Source organism: Parasteatoda tepidariorum, chromosome 4, assembly GCF_982258835.1.
Source record: "Parasteatoda tepidariorum strain Cologne lab strain chromosome 4, Ptep-v5.0, whole genome shotgun sequence".
Classification (NCBI taxonomy): domain Eukaryota; kingdom Metazoa; phylum Arthropoda; class Arachnida; order Araneae; family Theridiidae; genus Parasteatoda; species Parasteatoda tepidariorum.
Window position 1 is genome coordinate 9,257,138 of NC_141758.1, and position 17,093 is coordinate 9,274,230.

At 31.6% G+C, this 17,093-nt stretch overlaps 2 protein-coding genes across 2 annotated transcripts in view; both read left to right on the forward strand.

Moving 5' to 3' along the window:
* Positions 1-16,396, forward strand: part of LOC147810633 (putative inorganic phosphate cotransporter) — a 63,103-nt gene extending 46,707 nt beyond the window's left edge. The window contains exons 10-11 of the mRNA XM_087160615.1: positions 13,604-13,689; positions 15,935-16,396. Of these exons, the coding sequence (XP_087016741.1) occupies positions 13,604-13,689; positions 15,935-16,150 (302 nt within the window). The 3' untranslated portion in view covers positions 16,151-16,396. The remainder of the gene's footprint in view (positions 1-13,603; positions 13,690-15,934) is intronic.
* On the forward strand, positions 888-13,451 carry LOC147810635 (putative inorganic phosphate cotransporter). The gene is made up of 8 exons (XM_087160418.1): positions 888-927; positions 5,575-5,792; positions 6,802-7,035; positions 8,322-8,505; positions 8,584-8,711; positions 9,640-9,789; positions 11,361-11,493; positions 13,267-13,451. Exons 1-8 carry the CDS (start codon positions 894-896, stop codon positions 13,449-13,451), a joined length of 1,266 nt encoding a protein of 421 aa, XP_087016544.1. The 5' UTR covers positions 888-893.
* Positions 16,397-17,093: the final 697 nt, after the last annotated feature.

Sequence of the window (17,093 nt, forward strand, 5' to 3'; positions counted from 1 at the left end):
GGTAAATTTGCTTTTACACATAATTATATCAGTGGGGGTCATTTTCATAGGCGCTAAATTTTATTCATCTATTTGTTTTTCATGACTCCAAAAAGTGACATTTCCACATCAAGAAAAGGAGTGTGACTAAAATTAAAATCGTTTGAGTAAAGTCATGTACCTCCGATAACACTTTGAAGTCAATGGAATAACCCCTAACAATGACCAATCTCCATTAGCGACCATTTTACTGTGAAACAGAGAGTGATCGGTCCCACGTGGTGTCGCTGTATTATAAATGACTTGCTTGGTCCTTAAAAAACTTCAAAATTGGTAGGAAAAAATTTTTTTAAAAAAATCATGTTTTAATAAGTCTGTATACGCCACAACTCTTAATATTTTCCAAATAAAGATATCTAGCTACGAAGCTACTGGTTTGAAATTTTATATTATGAAATGAAAGATAATATAAAGAAATTTGCAATTTTTTTTACAATATTGCTACCACTTTTTTAATTTTTTTAAACCTGAATGAACCTATTTATGGATAATTTTCATGTTTAATTTTTGCATTAACAAATTTGAGTACAAACTATTTTTAACACAACAGATAATAAATAATTCAAAATGTAAAATAAATGTTCTGATATTCATATCGCAATGCTAAGCTTACAGAAAGAAATTCGAAATTTTTTTTTCATTCCTGCTACATTCCACTGTTACTAAAAACAATCCTCCTCAAAAACTAAAAAAGTTAAAATCTGTAAAAATATTGCGATGAAAAAAGATTAAACTAAATTCAAGTAGTAATTGAATAATGGACCTACACGGGTGAAATTTATTTTACTTTTTTTTTTCTCAAGCAAATCTCATTAAGATAATAACTAAATTATTTGTATTTTAGGAACGAAAAAATGGTAAATAATTGCTTTGGAGTAATGTGTCGAAGTAAGTCGATTTTTTATTTATTGTTAAATAAAATTATAGTAAACTCTCGATATCTCAAAATTGAAGGAACGCTAAAACAATTTCGAGATAAGGAAGTCAGAGTCAGAGCTGAATATGTTACATGAAACATAAGAATAAATACTAATAATAATGTAATGATTTTTTACTATAAGTCTGACTACAACAATGATAGTTTTTAAATGTAAGACCAAAATAATTATGCATTAAGTAGAAAGAATTTGTTTATAATAAACGTACATTGTAATTTTTCCGTAACAATTCATTTTTTACTTCGTAAAATATTCGATATAACGAGGTTTTGAGAAGACCCTCTTCGACATAGGAATTCAAAGTAACATTAGGTGAATATGTAATGCCAAGGAGAAAAATATTTTTTTAACATAGCAAGGTTTTCAAGATACAGAAGTTCGAGAAATCGAGAGTATACTGTGTATTAAAAAAATTTAAGTTACCGATTAAAATATTTCATTTTTAAACTTATTTTAATAGATTCTATACTGAAAGTCTATGATTCATTCTTTTAATTCAGTAGACTAGAGCTTCAGAGTCTATATATGAAATGCCCGCTTCCGACTCCGAGCCGAGATAGATTAGTGGTTAAGGGACTAAACTGCCTAAGTGAAAAGCGAAGGTTCGATCCTTAGTGGTAGCTTAAAGCTCATCCAGCTTTCAGATCGAAGGGGATCAGCTTGTTTCTGGGAAGTAAACGAGACATGTGCGCAGTGCTGACGACATTCCTACAATCATGACGTTGGTTATGAAATTATGGAACCTCGGCTTCCATGACTCCTCTGACTGTTGCGGAAATGTTTTAATTTAAGACTCGGACTCCGGACTTTTCTATAAGCTCGACTCCAACTTATACACTATTAAAATGTTACAAAAACCTCAGAAAATAATACGGTTCTTAATAAGTGACTAATAATCTAAATTTCTATATGTATAATTACAATACAAAGTCTATTATGAACAGTTTGAAAAACATTGAAAAAGCTACAAAATATTGAAATTGTACAAAAACATCATAAACAAGAGTTAGTTATGCTTTCAAGAATGCTTAAAAATTTATAAACATCTTTAAAGCTAAAGTATTCTGGAACAAGAAAACCTCTACAATTCATATTAGAACATAACGGTTGGAGTAATGACGGATGAGCTTCAGAAAATATTTTAGTACAAAAATTGACATGGTGCAAAATCATTATAAAAATGAATTTGATATCCATCGACTCTGACTCTCATCGACGGAATTTAATATCCATCGACTCTGACCATTACCTCCTACATCAGAAAAGCTCCACATGGTTTTTTGTAAGTAGTCTGCGCAGACTATTTAAAAAGTTAAAGTCTGTAGCTAATCTTTACCGAAAAAATCTTTGGTTCAAGCTCATAATTAGTGTTTAGTGCATACTTTGTCTTTTTTGTATTTTGTTTGTTGCAAAAAAAAAGAAACTCTGAATAAGATATGAACTCATGATCGGTATTAGATTTCAGAACAGATCTTAATGATTCAATGGCCAAAGCTTCAATCTTCATTAATTAATTGCACTCATTAATTAGTGCAGCAGACAAAATTTTAAGAAACATAATAAATCATATAACTGTATATTTTTTATTACGTTTCTTTTCCGTAAGTCATATAATATTTTTATTGAGTTTTTTTCCCGTCATATTCGAATTCTGTCCAATTCCCATAGTATGGTCAGGAGAGCGATCAAAAGTTTAGTTCTCTTAATTTTAATTTCACTTTTTGTGTGTTTCGCAATTTCTCATTGAATTTTCAAGCTCATCGAAGCATTTTAACACAGTTATAAAATTCGATCACTCAAAGAGTATTCTAAGCAAAAAGTAACTATAAATAATTATTTATAATTTATTATTATATGTGCGAAAACGTTTCAAAAAATTTTGAATTTTAAGGTATATTATTAAATCAATTTAAGAAATGCAATTTTAAATAAATATAAAAAATACCACATACACGTTACAAATGTTGAGATAGAAATGAGGAAGTTCAAATTTTGAAAACTACCGTTGCAGAAAATAAAATATATTTAATAAATAATTTAATTTTTTAAAAATTTTTAAATTAACTAAAGATAATTGTTCAATTTAATAAACGTGTCTGACAGCAATGAATTTGGCTGGTGGATACTTAATTTGAAAAAAGGAAAGTGATTCGAAAAAGCTTTTTTATTAAATCTTTTTTATAGTTGTGATAGTAATTAATAACAAAAAAGGATTTTTGTAAGGTCAGAAGAATGATTGAAAAGTATTCTTTCTTCAAATCTAACAGTTTTTTCAGTTCTCGTATCGCTCTTGAACAGGCTTCTCAACAATTAAAAACTGGTTCAATTTTAAACACAAATATAGATAATTATTTCTGTCTGAAAGTTCTGCTCGCGAAAAAACACGTATGATTTTCAGATAAGCAAAAGGTGGGTTTATTCACCCTATAATAAATTAGAAATTTCTTTTTTTTATATATTCTAATGCATTATGTTATTGACAGGAATTTTGGATACTTTTTCGTCGCTGATTTCAAATTCGCAATCGGTTTCACTCAACAAGACGCAGTTTTTATGCTATTGAATAACATATTTCTATCCAGAATTTTTTTAAATTTAATTTGTGTGCCTACTAAGAATTCCACTTCTCTGCTACGTAGAAAGTGGTAGGAAGAAGGAGATCATACGTTTATGATGCTATAAGTTATGATCGTTTGTGTTGCACAAAATAATCGATATTACTTTTTTCCATAACAAATGAATATTATTAATTCAAAGGTACCAATTAGAAAGCCTCCACACGGTTTCTTATAAGTAGTCTGCGCAGATTACTTAACCCGTTTTGTCCCGAATTTATAAATTGAAATGATACAAAAAGTGGTTTTATGGAAAAAGTGGTATAATATATTATCGAAATTAATTGGTTTTTCTACTGTTAAGGCATTCAAAAAGTACGTGCTCCTTATAATTCTAGATCTAATCAGAAATAACTAAATCATTGTGGTGTCTGAGAATCTTTTAATTCACCCAGATAAATGAAAATACTGAAAAAAGTTTCCCACCACTATGAATGTCTTTGAAAAAAAGGAACTGTCCTAAATATATGACGCTGGGCGTTAACCGGTTAAAAAGCGAACCACTTTTTCGGATGCACCCAAATTCTACTTTACATGTGACTGAGAGAAATTTATCATATATATTTGAGAAATGAATCTGTAGTGGTAGACAAGTAACAATGACAACTCAATTATATTCATAAATTAAACAAATTTTTAGACATATATTTGTTACCACTTTCTTACTTTTACTAGGTTTTCTATTAAAGGGCTCTTTCGAAAACTGGCTTACTTTCATGGTGGTCTGATCGGACTACCTAAACAAAACCGTGTGGAGGCTTTCAGTTGTAGAAGACGTTGCTCTGACTCTCATTGACTAAATTTGATATCCATCGAAAAATCTCGAACGTTCGCAAATTCATAAAAATCTTACAACAGTTTCCCTATGTGCATTCTGGAACAAGAAAGCTTCTACATTTAATGTTGAAACATTATTCACTACTTCAGAAATATAATCTATTAGAATATTTAAATAGAATGGTACAAAGAACAAAGCATAATACAAAATATTAGAATAGTACAAAGCCATTATTAGAAGAGAAAAATAATCATTTACTATTACCGTCTACCACCTGATCTGGTTCATATGAATCAGATAATACCCAACGTTTCCTATAACGGAAAGTCCCTAGACGTTTTCTCCTAGGTAGTCCGATGAGACCATTCATTATGAAGGTAAACAAGCAGAGATGCCAACTTGCTCCGGACAGCAAATATATATTTTAAAGTGGTAGTTTATCAATTGTGATTCTTGGTTTAATGAATTCAATTTAGTAGATTTTTATCCACCACTATTTCTAAATAATTCGTAGGCTTACATAACTCACCACTTTATAGTACTTATGTTATGCTATACCTTTTAAAAAGCAAGCAAATATAGTCAAATAAAGTCAAATATATATATATATATTTTTTTAATTATTATGGTGTGTCTGGAGCAGTTGGCATCTCTTAACAAGTATACGGTAGAGTCATTTAATGGAAAATCTATTAAAAATAAGAAAGTGGTAGCAAATATATGTCTCAAAATTTTTTTTAATTATTGAATATAATTGGTTTGTCATATTTACTTGTCTACCACTACAGATTCAATTCTCAAATATATATGATACATTTCTCTCGGGTACTTTTAAATTAGAATTTTGGGTCATGGTTCAACTGGTTCACTTTTTAAATAGAGTGCGCAAACTACCTGTAAAAAAGCTTGTGGAGGTTTTGTGATGTATGAGGTGATGTATTATCACAGTGATATCTCATATGGATTATTAATTTAGTATGAAGCTGTTACTTGATGAATTTATTAAAAAGTAATATATTTGTTTGCTGTTGGGAATTAAATTATAGTGAACATCACGAAATTCACGACACAATATTTCATGGTTAAAGATTTTCAATAAGCATTGATAAATTCGGCAGCCTTACACTTTAATATAATACTTGAATGATTAAATTTTAAAAATTCTCTAATAAATGTGCTGATAATATAAATAATAAATTTCTAGATTTGAAGAACCTTTACATCCCCAGGAGACATGTGATTATTCTTCTTGGATGTTTTGGCATGCTGACAGTCTACACCATGAGAATCAACCTTAGCGTCGCAATAGTGGCCATGACGAACCATACGGTCATGAGTCCTTTAAATAGCTCCATCAGTGAAGTTTCAGAATGCCCAAATCTTATTGAAATTCGTTCCACGGATGAAGTCCTCGCCTACACAGTAAGAAAACAATACATAAATATGCTTTGGCTATATTGATACAATATCAGAAAGCACTCTGTTTTGCGGATATAATCGTGTGGGCTGATGAAAAGTTTATATCTTTTTTTTCCGGTTTTTTTAAATAAAATTTCATTCTTTCTTCTTTTTTTTAAACTGTTGTTTATTATTTTTTTACTTATTATTTCCCCACCTTTTTTCATATTTCTATAATTTTTCTTTGTTTTATCTTCATTTTGAGCTATTATATATATATATATATATATATATATATATATATATATATATATATATATATATATATATATATATAAGGAATACATTTATTTTTTCTTCTTCTTTCTTTTCGTATTCTTCTTATACCTCATAGTTTCGTATGGAGCATAGTGCATTTTCACGACTCTCCATCTCAACGTGTTGGTGGCCAAACACTTTATTTCTCTCAATGTTTTGTCCATTTTATTCAATTTAGAAACCGTCGTTGAACAGTCGACCCAATTTTGGGATTACGACTGCTAATGAACTTCCTACTAACTAACGCAGATACTTTTTTACGTCGCACAAGACGGAAATAAAATTCGTCTAGTCGTCAATATAGTCAATGCACAATGCTGCACAATAGGCTATCGCAGGCGGTCTGGCAAGCCTCCCTGAGGATGATCCGAAAACATACTTTTGAAGCTTTGCAGGGGGAATGGCTTCCTCGCTATGGTACCCCGAAGACCTGTGTGCAAAATATACTTTAAGGTAAAACAGTTTAACGAGGACTTATGCCGCTCACTTTCGGTACTTAGTCAGGCTGATCAAAGTAGTCACCCACCCCGCTAATTGACCTAAGTCAGTAATGCTTGAGTTCTTTGTTCTACAAGAACTGTGTCTTTACAATCAGTCCACAGCAGAAGAAAGTACATTCATTACTTGCTAATTAATAACTTGATCACAATTTATATTGTCTTGGCAGTAGATATTTTGTTGCATTATTAAAAACAACAATACATTTTCTTTCCAGGGAGACAAATACAACTGGAATTCTAGAACTCAAGGTGTCATTCTAGGTGCATATTATCATGGATACGTTGTTACTCAGTTACCAGGTGGCATTCTGGCTGAAAAGTTTGGCGCTAAATGGGTGTTTGGCGGTGGTGTGCTGGCAACATCAATATTTTCCTTGTTAACTCCGTTAGCTGTCAGTTGGGGTACAACTGCTTTTATTTGTGTTCGAGTGCTTCAAGGTTTTGCTGACGTAAACATACTTATCATTAAATTTTCAATCCTTACCCATCTGCATTTTGCGCAAAATTTAATTTCTACATCTAAAGAAGTTGCAAAATTAATTTCTTAGACTTATACTAAATTTGAATGATTTTTATAATCCATAGTTTATGAAATACTGCATGAAACACCTTAGCCTATTTCTTGAGTTAAAGGTATAATCGTCCAAGTACACTTCCAAATGGTAATTCTTCAAATTTGTGCTAAGAGATTAGTGCTAAGAGAAACAGTTATTCCTCTTCGAAATTTATTTAAACTAGTGGGCTGCTCCCCGTGCTCGCTAACGCTCGCCAACCCCCGAAAATTGCTACGCAATCTTATGTGGTTTGCTTCGTAAACCAAGCTCGCTTCTAACTTAGGTACATTGCAAATGCATAAAATTCTAAGAATTCAAAACAATAATTCAAATCCTTATAACAACTTTTTTTTAGAAAAATTACATCTTTTTAGTAAAAACTAAGTGATTAAACTAAATTTGAATTCAAATAAATGGGATATTAATACAAATATAATTGCGATAATATATATCAGATATTTTAATAACTATTTGGTTTTATTATTATTACAAAAATATCAAAATATATTTTACTTGTTATTAGAGAGTCAGAAAAAATATATAAGAAAGACGTCGGCATCCCATCTGCATCAAGGATGAAAAGGAAATGTAATTCGATTCTAGGAGGTCAAAACTTTTAAGCTGAAACCCTAAATTCACAGTAAAATTAACCATTTGGACTCCGATGCCCTCTTTAATAGATGTTGCCAACGGATATTATTAATTGCAGCTCGATTTGAGAATCACGTAAAACAAATATATATAAATATTTTTAGGCCTAATATGACGCTATATCACCATTTAAAATTAAAATAAAGCTAAAACTAGAAACCTTCATGCAAATTCAACTAGAAATTTTCTGCAACTGTTTTTTGTTTTAAAATATTTTTGTAGCATATCTCAGTGTCTCCGGGCCTAAGCCTTTGAGAAATAAAATTGTGGAAATAAAATTTTAGTTAAAATTTGTGTATAGTACCATGTTTTACAAATTACAGGGGATCTATCCCCATTTTCGGCTTGAAACTTACTTTAAATCGATGAGTACTCACAACGGGCGTCATAAAATAATAAAAAAACGAAGGAATTTCTCCTCAATTTCTTATAAACAAGCAATAATAAGAGAGACTTAAAGTCAACAAACAAGTTTCTAAATATTTACTTAACTATCTGAGACCTGAACTAAGTTTCCTTGCTCTTTACAGGGTGTAACAGCACCTTCAATTCAAATCGCCATAAGCAAATGGTCGCCAAAAATGGAACGTAGTCGAGTTTCAACAATTATTTTCTCAGGAGTCATGGCTGGTGAAGTTATAGCGATGACACTTTCAGGATTGCTATGCAGCTTAGATACGTTTGGCGGATGGCCATCTGTTTTTTATTTGTTTGGTAAGTATATAAAAATACTGATAAACTCTGATAGAAGTTACCTTATTAAAATAATTACAAACTTATCTTGTATTTCAGGGGGAATTGGTGTTGCATGGTGCATGTGTTGGTTTCTCTTTATGTATGAAACACCAGGTATGCATCCAAGTATCTCCAAAGAAGAGTTACTTTATATTGAACAAAACCAAGATGAACCATCAGAAAAGGTTTTAGTGTTTATAATATGTATCTTTAAACATAAATTTTCAAAAGTGCTTATGCTAGAAAGCTAAAGATATTGTGACGCTTATCGTCACTCAAAAGTAAAATCACTAGAAAGGGCAAAAATTAGATTTCTAGAACATCACAAAGTCTTAAGTGACCTCAAAAAATGTTTGAGGTTACTCCCTCGAACCATTAAGAATGAGACCTAGTAAGTGAAGATCCGATCATAAGATCAAAAATTATTCAGAGGGAGGGGGTTGTCAGTTTATTTTTTTTTTTTTTTTGCTCGTGGCAAAAAATTTGGTTTTGAAAGTTTCAAAATCTAGTTTTACTCACTGTTTCAAATCAATAATTCAAACATATATTTGCAAAATTTCCTTTTTAGACACTTATCCTTTGAAGTAAACCATCGGTGAGCCATTTTTATTCTGAATACAGCTTCAAATGCGATTTTTAGAAAATGGACACAGCTCAGAAAATGCCTCTGTTCAATATTAAACCCAAATTTAACAACTATTTCAATCTAAATCCAAATAATTGTTTTAATCCAAATTTCACAAAGAGTAAACTTTCGTACACGCTTTTTCAGACACTAAACATAATCGATATGGGGTAAAACTTCAGCCTACGGGATCAAGAGGGTTCATACGTATCTTTTTAAGAATCTCTTCGTACTTAGAATCGTAAACGATTAAGTGATTTTTGAAAAAATATTTAAATTCGTACAACGGCAATTTAATAACACTATTATGAATATGCTCATTTTCTTAAAAACTCATTTTCAGATTTTTCCAGCAAAAAAAAAAAATGTTCCCTGTCGACATTCTTCTTTCTCTGATTTTTTTTTTATTTATTTATGAATTTGCGTAATCTTTCCCAATAACCGCACTAAGCTGGAAACTATGTAATTATTAAATTTTAATATTCTAGAAAATCCCAATCCCTTGGAAAGAAATAATAATGTCCGCACCTGTATGGGCTTTTACATTTGCCATGATAGGACATAGTTTCGGTTACCTCATGTTGATGACAGAGTTACCAACTTATCTAACCACAATTCTTCATTATGATTTGGCAGCGGTAAGTAATTTTAACATGTAAATTATCCTTCTCTTCAAAATACGAAATAAGTTTTTTTTACGTTTACAGGGCTGCCAACTTCTTAAGCTTTTTGTAAAAAAAAATTTTCAAGTAATAGCTAAGTTTATGCTTTAATTCATTATATTTTTCTTAAACTAACTTATTTTCCGAACCACTACGTATAAATGATTTAAAGGTTCATATACAACGCCACTTAGTACGAGCCTTTAATTTGTTAGGAAAATTACCAAACATTTTGGAAGATTTGGTTATTAAATGTCTACTACTCTATAAAATATTTTGCTGAAAATGTAGTAGTTTGCAGGCATGCATTTAAACTTGCTTTACGGAATGATCATCATTTTTATCCCCTTTAATAATTATTTGGATTAAAATTAATTTTTATTTCCATTAAAAAATTTTCATAGTTTTAAATAGTTTTTCTTATTTGTTTAACAAATTTTATTTAAGGTTACTTTTAATAAAATAATTCTGCTTTTTTTTATTTTCCAATGTTCTAATGTAGAAAGTTAAGGCGAGGTAAATTACGCAGAAAATAAGTTACTTTCATTATAGGTTGGCAGAAAAACAACAACTTGATCACATAAAATACAAAATTACTATACATAAGACAAATTTAAATATCTATAGCCCATTGTGAAACTCTAGTGTGACGTTAATAAAGTACATACCTTCTTACAAACGTATTTGGATTCTTAACCCTCAAATAGGTGGGAAGTAGCCACAATCTGGAAAGCATAATCCTTATACTTTCTAGTTTCCTTATACTTTATAGTTTAAGCAGGAGTGCTGTCCTTTATTGTTAATCACAAAGTTGAATTCATTAATCTCTATTTCTGAAAAACTATTAAACCGATTCTTTTCAAATTTGGATTTAATCATTTAAAATTGTGTAGGTTTAAAATTGTGTAGCAATATACTAAAAATTAACATATCTTCATTTAAAAACTTTTATCACCATTAGTAAATTAAAAAAATAGGAAAAATATTTCTCCATGAAATTATGTTTAGATAATCGAGTTTTATGTTTGACGCCAAAATATTTCAATTGTCTTTAATAATTCCTTATGAATGTTGAAATAATAAGAAACTATAATCAACATCAAAAGATCTAAAGTTTCGGTGGTGTTGAAATATGTAGAAAGTGTAATCAACATTAAGAAAGTCTAAGTTTCTATTTGAAATACATAGAAGTTGTAATAAACATCTAGAGATCCAAAGTTTTGATCTCCCTCATGCCTAAATTATGGGTACCCTATTTTTCAGAAAACGACTACCCTTCCTCTTACAATTACAAATTCAAGTTTACAATTCAAGTTCACAGTTCAAAAGTCAAGTATTCAAATTCATCGATAAAAATGTAAATTTAATCAGAGAAAGTTTGTTTTTGAGTCTGATTCTTCAACTTAAAAGTTAAAACAAATTAGTTCGCATATTTGAGGTTAGGTTCTTGAATCATTAACACTGAGTTCCAACACGTGAAACTCCGATCACTGGATCGTAAGTTATTTAGGGTGTATATTTATGAACATTCGTATTCAATTCTTTAGAATGGGTTCCTGTCTGCAATTCCTTTCATTCTACAATTGTTTGTTTCATGGATTGCATCATGGGCTGCTGATAAACTAAGGAAGGCCAACAAGTTTTCCATCACATTCATTCGAAAATTGTTCAATACTATAGGTGAGAATTCAGTATTTTATTTTATTTTAATTTTTTATTTAACTTAGCACTGCACAGAGTTCGCAACACTTTTACTCTCATTATCTACTCTACATGTAAGGCAGCAAAATTAAAAAAAATATCGCTCTAAATTAACCCTTTGCAATAGGGGAAAGTTCCCCGATGCCTTAACTTACTTTCCACTCTGAATGTTATAATTTATATCTTTTATTGTTTAGTTGTTGTTGCTATTGTTTGTCGATCATTAAGGCAGAAGGGGGCGATTGTTCTTTATTCCAGTGGTGCCATCTATGGGCAAGAATTCGTCTTCTGCCACACCCGTTAATAGGGCAAAACTATTTATACATTCATTCATTCGTCTACAGATTATAATTTGACCTTAACTAGAGAACGATTAATTTCCAATTCAGTACCCTCAGAGGTATTGGTTTGTAATGAGAAGATGTAGAAATTTGTAACCCGACAGATTTAACGTGCACCAGTCACTATTTATATACAGGGAGTATTCAGCAGGCTGGATTCGAACGCCAGTTCTGACAAACAGGAATATAGCGCTCTGCCAACCAGGCTGTCCCGACCCTTATTATTTAGTAACCAAATTATTTCATGGTGTTATACGATGATTATACTATCTGCAGATTTTGTCTTGTATCCATTTACATCCATTTTTATAATTGTATAAGGAATCTCAAAACGGTTGAATGTGATTAGTAAGGGTGCATAGCCCTTAGGTAGAATTAAGTTTTTTTTAGGTACGTATATAATCCGTACGCTTACCCTTCTTTTGACGGAAATGGGGGTGATTTGAGGGAAGATAATTGAAGTGAAACTCCTAATGCGACTTCCAACAAGGTTGCGTTAAACGTTTAACGTTACCATGGCAACAAGCGGCCTGTGATCCTTGCAGGAAATTTTAATGTGAATTTCTCGTTACCTGAAGCTGAAACATTATTAACCTTCCTTAAGGACAAATTTGGATTGGAAATGATAAATGGTGGGAATGATCCAGCAACCAAAGGGGGAACTACCATTGATGCAGTTTTTGCAAGAAATATTGAAAAAATAGAACTCAAACATTTCGTATCTTACTTTAGTTATCATAATCCCATTGTAAATGTTATAGATTTGGATATTTCTCCACTCGAAAATGATAATGATCGCATCTTTTAGATGCGATCAATTGCGAATTGTAAGCAATGTTAATAAAGTTTGTCTTAAAGAAGCAATATGATATCACTAAAAATCAATTTCTACCCCTTCCTATTTTCATTTCCACATTACGAAGTTTCACTTCTTCCGGGCTGAGAGACTCCACGCACAATTTTTGATTTAACGTTTCTGATGTATTTTTTCACGATGAATTGAATAAGAGAATCCCGTAATGATCAAACTAATAGTTTAAAAGTTATAAACGTTTCACGTACTAAAAGCAATATACAAAAATAATCAAATAAGCAACCAAACAATTTTTTATTTGTTTACGGACCTGTCATTACAATTAAAACAAGTGAGGCTTTGCTTCCTTTGCCTTTTTTATCACTGAATTAAATGAGACTATACACAAGTCAATAGAAACAAATAGTTGTAGTAAGAGATTTAATGTATAAAAAATACTATTTTGGCACTAACTTTACTGTATTAATTATAGTTAGTTTTTTTATATACTAAACATTATTGATTAATAGGAATTGATTGATTTAGGAACTATTTGTAAAGAAAACATTTTGTAGTTCAGAATGTTCAAATTAGGATATTATAATTAATTTTTCTTAGGTATGACTGCGCCAGCTATTTGTTTATTGGCTATAACACAATCTGGTTGTCGTCCCGAACTCATAGTTGCCTTACTGTCCATTGGATTAGGAATTGATGGTTGTGTATTTTCAGGATATAACATTACCACTGTGGATATGACGCCTAACTTTTCTGGTAAGTTCAAGATAAATGAAGCATTTTAAAAAGGAAATTTGCATGGGATGTTATAATAGAAAAATTTAAACTTATATGTTAGTTTGCTTTTCCTACTATTTTAGATTATAAACTTCATGTCATGTTTCAAGTTAGTATTACTTTTAAAAACTTTATCAAATATATTGTTTAATCGCTTTAGGAACTATTTATGGCATAGCAAACACAATCGCTAGCTTGTCTGGTGTTATAGCGCCAATGGCGGTAGCGTATTTCCTACATAGTGGAGTAAGTTAGATTTCTCTTATATTTTCAATGCTAAGAAAAATAATAAAATACGGGGTAGAGCCGCTGTAGCTCAGGGATGGAGAGTTTGCCTCCCAAAGAAGTGACCCAGGTTCGAATACCAACAGGGACTGGCTGATACGAATTCTGCTCTCGACTGGCACTGACTAACGTGAAGTATCCTTAGTGGCAGGATCATGGGTTAAGGTTTCGTTGTTCTCCTCTTCATTTAACGCAAAAGAGGGTTAGTTCCATCAAAAAGTCCTCCGTGAAAGCTAGTCTGTCCCGATGCTTGACCCAAGAGTTCCCTCGTCTTTTGTTTTGGGTTCAAAATTATAAGGCTATAAAGTTGATCATTGATAGTCGTAAACTCAGAATTGGGTCTGCTCTTCAACCCAGGTTAAATAAAAAAGTTAATAATTATGGGTATGACAGGGATGTAAATAATAGAAAGTTAGCTATTGTAGATTAAAAGAAGAATTAAAAAAAATTGATTTTATTAAAATTGTTTCGGTCAATAATTATGAAAACAAAAAACAATTTGCACAATTAAACAAAATGCGAAACAAATTGCACAATTTAAATATTTGGAACAAATATATTTTTTAAAATTTATTTCCTTAACTGTTACGTTTAAGTCCTGCAGTGGATTGATCGTAAAGACATGAATTCCCTTTTGAGCATCAAAGTCAAGCAACGCTGGCTGTTGTCAGTAAGCTAGTGGGAGACTTTGATCAGTCTGCCGTAAGAACCGAAGGTGCGTGGTATTGGTCCTCGTTAAACTGTTCTACCGTAAAGTGCTCGACTTCGCGCGCTGGTCGTCGGACTACCAAAGCAAGAAGGCCATCAAAATTGTGATGGCATGTGATAGCAATCTCTACGATGTTTTCCAGGCAGTCGCCAATAACCCATTGTGTAGCTCTAGTGAAATATAAATAAAGTACCTACCTACCTGTTACGTTAAAATACGAAATATAGTTATTAAAAATGCCTTTTAATTTTAACGTATATAAAAAATAAAATAGAAAAAAGATAACGGGCTCTATCTTCTGCTCTTTAACTCACTACTAATGTTCTTTACTATCTCTTTTTCAGGCGAAAAATAGTCAATATCAGTCAATTTTATACTATGCATTAAAAATTAACTAAAAACAATCACATGAATTTATTATTCATGATTATAAAAAATGCACTAGATTTATTTTTACTTTTTTCTACATGCTATAAACTAAATATGAACTAAATTTGAAAAATAAAATAAAGGAAACTCGTCTGATTTCCGTTAATTTCTGCTTAATATTCGCCATGTTTTCTCGCAATTAGCTATTTTCTCTCTAAATTATTAGTAACACTCCATAAGTTAAGTTTGGAAATACTTTTTTAAGTATTTTTGTAGCAATAAACTTACAAAACAATACACTTACAAAGCACACTAAGCGCATTTAAGCTACACTAAAAGTGGCATAGTTTCAATATAGGTCACTGGAATATTATCCAGTGGAAGTTTGGAGTAAATTCGACTGGTTAGAAAACAATATCACGCTGGCTCCAGCTAAAAACAGCGCATCTACACAAAGGTCATAGCATGAATACCAGCTTAGTACTCCACTCGTACACACAAGTCATCGCGTGGATGCCGTCTTAGTACGGCACTCGTACTCACGAGTCATAGCGTGTAGGACTGCTTTGCATGGTTCTCGTACGCACAGATCTTCGCATGAACGCCGGCTTTGTATGGTTCTCGTACGCACAAGTCATCACGTAGACGCTGGCTAAATACGGCTCACGTACACATAGATCATCGCGAGGATGGTGACTTAGTACGGGGCAAATACTCACAAGTCATCACGTGAATGCCTGCTTAGTACGGCACTCGTACATGCAGTTTAGCGAGTGGACGTCGATTTCGTTCGGTACAAATACATTCAGGTCATGACGTGGACGCCGGTTTAGTACAGCAAACAGGTCATCGAGTAGATGTCGACTAAATAAAGTGGGCGTAACGAATAGGTTGAATGTCGATATTTTTTCTCTGCATCGCAAAATATAAAAACCGCTCTTATTGGCTGTAGGGAACATAGATCGTATTGGCGACAACTCGGAACAACAATCGCCAACACATGTTCCCTTTCACCAATAAAAGCCAGTCTTTTTTCTTCTTAAAAATTCTTTTCTTTTCGGCTAAAAACATGTTTTGACCACTTTTTTGCAAAAGCAAGTAATTTATTAACATTAATTTACTCTTCAGACCACAATAGAAAACTGGAGTAAAGTATTCTACACTACTGTGGCTATTTATTTCATTTGTTCTGTCACATTCATTGTTTTTGGATCTGCTGAACTGCAACAGTGGAATTCTGAAAAAATAAAGGAAAAGAAGATAAAGGACAACACTACGTGCGTCACGAACCCTACTTGTGTTCTAAATCACAGAGCATCATCTCTGGAAACATTTAGGTGCTGATGACGAAGAAATGAAACTTGGTTGAATTGTCTACTTCTAAATCACAGCTTTAGTAGCATAGCTGTCCACCCAGAAGAAACAGAACATTTTAAGTGGTAGCCAAATGACAATAAAGCTAAACTGAATTACTATTGCCTATCCTGAAAAACTTCTCAATATAATAAGTTGTGTATCTGTGTTTAAAGTATTTGTATCCAGTGATGGAAAAAATCATTCTAACTTTAATTTAATAAAACAGTTATAAAGTATTAAATCGTAAAATTTTAATAAACATTTGTAATGAACTTTCATGAAGGGGTGTTAAAAAATTTTGACTTGCAATGTGGACGTTGAGATTAAAAGGGGTTGTGGTACCTTTGCAGGGATGTCTACTGCTCCGCTTTTTGACACAGTTCTAATAAACTGGTAGCGAATTCTATAGTAAAATTTGCAGAATACAGGACTAAATATTTACGAAGTTTTTATTTTCATATTCGGAAATATAAGTGATTTCAATTTCTTTAAATCAGATTGTCATTTTATTTTAGAACGTGTGGTAAAACAACTAATGTCAGCAACATCGATGTCTGTGTAAAGTGTATTAGATTTGAGGAAAAGGCGACAAGATTTTAATCCTGGATGATGATCACTGGAAAAAAAAGTGAAGAATTATTGGGTGAAAAAATACCCCTGCTCCATCGCATACAGTATTTTTAATATCTTTAAATTTGATGCTAATTGAAAACCTACAGCTAAATCATACGAAGAAATGAGCAAGTAATAAGCGATAAATAACAGAGTGTACAGTCTTAAGTTTTGTTGCTCATTTCTCATAGTTTTTCATACAGATACATATATCTGCATGTAAAACCAAGAGAACCTAAGAAACCAACCTAAGAAAACCAAACTTTTTCAATTTTTTTTAATGACATAACGATTTTCCTTCTATAATTAAACCTTTTAA

What these genes read in the sequence shown, in the direction of transcription:
- LOC147810635 (XM_087160418.1), top strand. Translation starts at nt 894, where the DNA reads ATGGTAAATAATTGCTTTGGAGTAATGTGTCGAA. An exon ending in CTTTGGAGTAATGTGTCGAA is followed by an intron (nt 928 to 5,574) that starts GTAAGTCGATTT and finishes ATAAATTTCTAG; the next exon opens with ATTTGAAGAACCTTTACATC. An exon ending in TTCATTATGATTTGGCAGCG is followed by an intron (nt 9,790 to 11,360) that starts GTAAGTAATTTT and finishes TCAATTCTTTAG; the next exon opens with AATGGGTTCCTGTCTGCAAT.